General features: G+C 41.9%; 1 protein-coding gene across 1 annotated transcript in view; it reads right to left on the reverse strand.

The window, feature by feature from the left end:
* Positions 1–271: 271 nt before the first annotated feature.
* Positions 272–6,367, reverse strand: part of LOC111979892 (beta-galactoside alpha-2,6-sialyltransferase 2) — a 100,678-nt gene continuing 94,582 nt past the window's right edge. The window contains exon 6 of the mRNA XM_024010568.2: positions 272–3,891. Coding sequence (XP_023866336.1) covers positions 3,644–3,891 — 248 coding nt within the window. The 3' untranslated portion in view covers positions 272–3,643. The remainder of the gene's footprint in view (positions 3,892–6,367) is intronic.

A 6,367-nucleotide genomic window follows, 5' to 3' on the forward strand; every position in this document is an offset into this window, starting at 1 on the left:
TCAGTGAGAGGTTGGCCCTAGGTCTCTCAGTGAGAGGTTGGCCCTAGATCTCTCAGTGAGAGGTTGGCCCTAGGTCTCTCAGTGAGAGGTTGGCCCTAGATCTCTCAGTGAGAGGTTGGCCCTAGGCCGTCAGTGCGACACAGCGGTGCGTCTGGCTCCTCAAAGCCAGTATTTTCTCTCCATCAGGTGTGATATTTTGTTTGCCGGGGGGCCGGTGTAACAGTTATTCGTAACAACGCTCGTGCTGAGTAACCTTGCCTGAGACCTGAACTTGCGTTAGCTCCTCGAACTACTGCCAAGGCTTTATTTATTTGTATTTAACCTTTATTTCTACAGGGAGTACCATTGAATACAAAGGACTCTATCCAAGGGAGCCTGCATGAACATAATTAATAAAAAATGTACAACATTCAATGTAATAAGAACTACAATACTACAAGAAATTCAAAAAATTGCAAAGAGCCATCAGAGTTCCCTCATACCGACACAGCCTTCACATCACAGATTTAAAAGCATCTAACTCTAAATGGTATTCCTGTTCGGTCTCTCTTCTATCACCTGAATACAACAACAGTTGCCTCGGTTTATCCCAAGCAGCGTTTGTTTGCCATGTGTACAACTGAATATATTCCTTTCTGCAACCCTGATTAAGCATGGTTTCCTGGAGCAAGGGCATAGCAACACGTTACAGAATAACAAACGCTAATACACAAACACACATCTCTTATTTGCGTTGACCGCCAATGTCAACCCCTTCCATGATTTCCCAGGCCAGGGAATGGTCATAGCTGGCCGCTACAGAGAGAACTACAGTGACAAATAGGTTAGATGGACAAGTACATGATCTGGTTGTTTTCATTGGGGCAGCTGGGGATAAGGTGAAGCTTAGTAGTTGTAAGCGGATTTGTGGTGGAAACCACTGAGCCTCCATTGTCCATTCCAGCACACACACACACACACACACACACACACACACACACAACACACACCACACACAACACGCACACGCACACGCACACACACACGCACAGGAGATAGCAAGCTGAAATGTACTGTAGGCAAGTCTGGCACAGAGTCAGGGTAAATAACAAAGCCATTAAAACACAAAGTGAGTCTGGAGATATTACTGCTTGAAATCCCTGCCACGATGAGAAATGTTCTCCGGCAGCGCACCAGGGCAGGCTGCTGCAAGCTCAGGCATAATAGTAATTTCAGACCAATATTGGAGTATTGAGTCAAAATGACAACGGTAAAGACATAATGAACGTTAGTCTCAAGGTAGAACTAGACTACGCTCTGCTGTATGCCTGGGAGGCAGTCTAGCTACAGAACCCTGCAGACTGAAACCCTCATTCTCTGGACTCCATCAAATGGCACACAGTCAGGGTAGTGCTCATAGAGAGAAGTTCCCTAAGGAGCGGTTTGATTACATTCAAAGTGATAGGTCAATCAGCACAGTAGCTACAGCTGCTTTTAAAGAGACGTCAGAGAGAGGGCGTTGGTTCAATTGTCTTTTGGCATGGGGTGGACACTGGACAGTATGGGAGTTTGACTAGTGATCTCTCCTACTCGCCACTAACAGAACACAGGACGGTTTGAGCTATGGGCTGATTAGCAGGCTTCTTTAAATCTCAACTATTAAACAATTAAATAAGCAACAAAAAGTTCAACAATGACACTGCAGTTAAATGGATGGCATATGTGAATGATCAGTCTGAGGGTGGTTTGAAAGGCAACCCAGTGTTCGTTTGGCCACTAGGCACAGGGTTATAGATGTTTTGAGAAAGTGTTCTGAGTCCCTTCTCTTACCCCCTAGCTCCTATCCACCAGCCTCTCATCATTTGGTGTACTGGATTAAACCTAAGAATGGGCAACCAATGTGTTTTCCAGGGTTTGGTACCCAACTACCCACCGGACATGCATTTGAAGTGGCAGCCTTGAAGTGGCAGTCAGTCACCAGCCTGTCATTAGCCAGTCACCAGCCTGTCATTAGCCAGTCACCAGCCTGTCATTAGCCAGTCACCAGCCTGTCATTAGCCAGTCTTAAAGTGCTAATTGAGGAGTGTGACAATCTGTTTATTGGCAACTGGTCCGGTGCAGTCAAGCTTGGGGATTGGACAGGAGAGTGACATAAAGCGCAGCAGCAGCAGCAAAACAGCACTCAAAATCATTTACAACAACAAATAAGACTTCACAAATAAGAATAGAAAATAACATTTAAGGAATGTCAAATACAGCAAAATGTGACGGTTGTAGATCAAAAACAATGTACCTCCATCTTGGTTAGATAATACTTAGAGGGTTTGGTGTAGTTCCAGTGTGCCTGTATGGAGCAACATGTGCCTGTGTGTACAGTGTACGGGTGGGTGTGTGTTGTGTATGTATTGTCTTTGAAGTTATATGGAGGAACATTTCCAATAAAACTTCAGGTGTGTTACACGTTGTCGGGTGTGTTACACGTTGTCAGGTGTGTTACACGTTGTCGGGAGTGTGTGGCTGGTGTACGCAGAGTTTGTACCTTGTCAAAAGTGTGTGTTCGATATGGAGGTGTGTGAGACATTCAGTGCGGACCACTGCTCATTTTCTCAAACATTAATTTACCACCCCATGAGAGCCATAACCCGCCATTAAAAAAACACAAAACACCCACCATTAAAAAACTGTGGACTGTCCTTTTAAGAAAGAAGAGCAACCAGAGCTCTGGAGAAACAACGCTTCACAACAGCAAAAAACATCCAAATATATCAAAAACGTTTCTCTATTTAAAAACACTTTTCTATTGCTACCCTAGACAGCTCTTCTCTCTTCCGGCTCAGCAATGGCAGAGATAGAGGTGGTCACATTGTGCATGTCTTGGGCTTGTTAACCCTTGGAGGGTTGAAAAGTAGCTGATTGTATGTAATCTGATTACAACAACTGGTAACTGTAATCAGTTACGTTACCAGCAAAAAATACTATCATCAGATTACAGATACTTTTGAAAAACTAGCTCATCACTTTTTGGATTACTTTTAAATTTAGAAAGGATGTTTGCGAAAAAATACATTATGACACCTTTCTGTTTTCCCAGTGACATTCAATTAAGCATTGAAAAAAGGTTGAAAAAAGGGGCAAGTTTAAGTTTGTTCCACCTGAGCGAGTTTGACCACAAGTCAGAGACCACTATGATGATACACCAAATGATGACCACCAATCAAAGACCACTATGATGACACACCAAATGCATTTGATGGATCCTTTTGTCTTCTACGTAATCCAAAYGTAACTGAGCGTAATCAGATTACGTTACGGAGTTTGGGTAATCCAAAAATTACGTTACTGATTACAATTTTGGACAGGTAACTAGTAACTGTAGTTGATTACATTTAGAAAGTAACGTACCCAACCCTGCCTCTGAGGAAGGCAAGGTTTTGACCGATGTGGGTTCTTTTGATAAATCCTGACTTAGATGTAGTTAGACTAGAGCTGTACCCTCCGGTTTGATCCCATCCCACACACAGAGGGGCTATGGCTTAGGTTCTCCACTGTTTTACGTGGGTCGACATGGTTGCCTCCGCGTTCCCCCTAAGGTCAGAGTCCAGAAGGTTCTTATTGCACCCTTAGACGCATGGAGTCATGGTGGTTCCTTGTGTGGCTTCCTAGTTCAGAGTTCACAGTTGACGGTGTTGAAGCCGGGGAGGGTGACACGGCCCTTCCTCTTCAGGTCTCTCACAGGGCCTGTGTTGATGCGCTGCACAAGACTCTTCTCATAGAGCAGCGGGTGGTATGCCCCCAGGGTGCATGCAGCGTCGTAGTAGCGCTCGTGGTAGTGGCACAGGTCTGTCTGCCGCAGCGAGGGGATGTACTCATACACGTGGACCTCTTCGCACAGCGCCATCATCAGGAGGATGCCTGTAATTACAACGACAAGGCAGAGCCTGAGGGGTTAGATATTCTATCATACACACACACAAGTTACACATTCCACAAAACACACAATCCATTAAGCTGTCCCCGACACATTTTTTTTTGATCGACTGAAAGTCATCTTTAGACGAATCGATTGGCAGGAATTTTAAAACGTGCATTTTTACATACATAGACATTAATAAAATCAACTACATATGTATTGAGCTTCTCTGATGCTTTAAGCGCACTGTTAGATGAAATAAGACACAAATGACTCAAGAGGGAGCCAAAGACCAAGATAAGCAGAAGAAAAAAAACCTAACCAGACTATCCTCCTCCCGCTCCTATTGGCTTTCACAGATTCTGCCTTCACTCTCCTGAAGTTGCCGGTTATAGGCTGCATGAGGAGTCAGCAACCTTTCTCACCTGGAATGCCAATTTATCTTACCATTTCTACCGCCCTGCGTGCCAGTTATGGTTTTCATATGCACATTTTCATGGAACAGTTTCATTTAATTTATAATAAAGTCTTCGTATCTCAAATTCATTGTCATGAACATGAATGAAAATGATACAAACCTAAAAAGTAACTTATTGCCATTGCCAACTATGTAAAAATAGCCAATAAAGCCAACAAATAAAAACATTGCAGACTGCAGATAAAAATAAATATCCTCTAAAATAACATTGGCTACACATGGCCCGTCTGCAACGAACATGAAACATTGTATCAACTATTAACTTGGGTCTGGCCTAAAGCTGGTGCTGGCTAACTTGAAACATTGTATAAAATATTCTGGGCCCTCAGAGTTTCCTGAGCTAGTGAGCTCGGGACAGACACAGCTGTAGGCTATTTGCGCAAGGGATAAGAGGTCAACAGGTATGCCTGTTTAGACGTTTCCACTGGATCAGAGCATGACATGTTTCTCTTTCACGCTGAGAGGTTACTGAAAGGGAGAGAGCTGGAAAGATGTTTCAAATACATTGAGGAACTGTTGTCWTTCTCAATGGATGTAAAAACASACTTTGAGAAGCTCCACAGCTCCACAGCTGATTAGCCAATCAGAAATACCATCAGATCCTCAAATGGACACTATAGGTTTACGTATATGCGTTATCAAGGGCGTGTCCTTACTCGACAGAAGCGTTTCAAACAAAAGACAATGACTAAATTGACAAAACTTGTAAATGGAATGAAATAAACCAAAACTTGTTTCTCACAAGTGTAGCATAGGTTGTGCGCTCTGAAAAACAATGTGTCCCCTCCGACAATGAGAACAGTAAAATACTGGAATAATAATATATTGAATGCATTAACAGAAATTACCATAACCAAACAAACATTGGAGATTAGAAATTATAGGAATTAAGTCAGAAGTTTGGACAAACCTACTCATTCAAGGGGTTTCCTTTATTGTTTTACTATTTTCTACATTGTAGAATAATAATGAAAACAGCAAAACTATGAAATAACACATATGGAAACGTGTAACCAAAAAAGGTGTTAAACAAATCAATATCGATTTTATATTTGAGATTCTTCAAAGTAGCCAACCTTTACCTTGATGACAGCTTTGCACACTCTTGGCATTCTCACATGTGTGGGAACCATCCTCCAGCTTCTCTGAGTCTCAAAGAATCGGCGGTTGGAACCAAAAATCTCAAATTTGGACTCATCAGACCAAAGGACAGATCTCCACCAGTATAATGTCCTTTAGTAGTTGTTTCTTTGCAGCAATTCGACCATGAAGGCCTGATTCATGCAGTCTTCTCTGAACAGTTGATGTTGAGATGTCTGTTACTTGAACTCTGTGAAGCATTTATTTGGGCTGCAGTCTGAGATGCCGTTAACTCTAATGAACTTATCCTCTGCAGCAGCAGTAACTCTGGAACGACGGCACTTGAAAAAATGTTAAAAGTTCTTTACATTTTSCGTATTGATTGACCTTCATGTCTTAAAGTAATGATGGACTCTTGTTTTCTTTGCTTATTTGAGCTGTTCTTGCCATAATATGGACTTGGTCTTTTACCAAATAGGGCTATCTTCTGTATACCACTAATCACTGAGCCAACTGATTAGCTCAAACGCATTAAGAAGGAAAGGAATTCCACTTTTAACAAGGCACACCTGTTAATTGAAATGCATTCCAGGTGACTAGCTAATGAAGCTGGTTGAGAGAATGCCAAGATTGTGCAAAGCTGTCATCAAGGCAAAGAATCTCAAATATTAATATGTGTTATATGTGTTATTTCATAGTTTTAATGTATTCACTATTATTATACTATGTAGAAAATAGTAAAAATAAAAGAAAACCCCTTGAATAACTAGATGTTCTAAAACTTTTGACCGGTAGTGTATATATATATACATATATTTGCTACTGATCGACTAAAACAAATTTTGGTCAACCAACAGCCTAACGACCAAACAATCCACCAGTGGACTAATTTGGGTCAGCCCTACAATCCATACATTTAG

The sequence above is a fragment of the Salvelinus sp. IW2-2015 genome, linkage group LG2 (assembly GCF_002910315.2).
Source record: "Salvelinus sp. IW2-2015 linkage group LG2, ASM291031v2, whole genome shotgun sequence".
In the NCBI taxonomy this organism is placed as follows: domain Eukaryota; kingdom Metazoa; phylum Chordata; class Actinopteri; order Salmoniformes; family Salmonidae; genus Salvelinus; species Salvelinus sp. IW2-2015.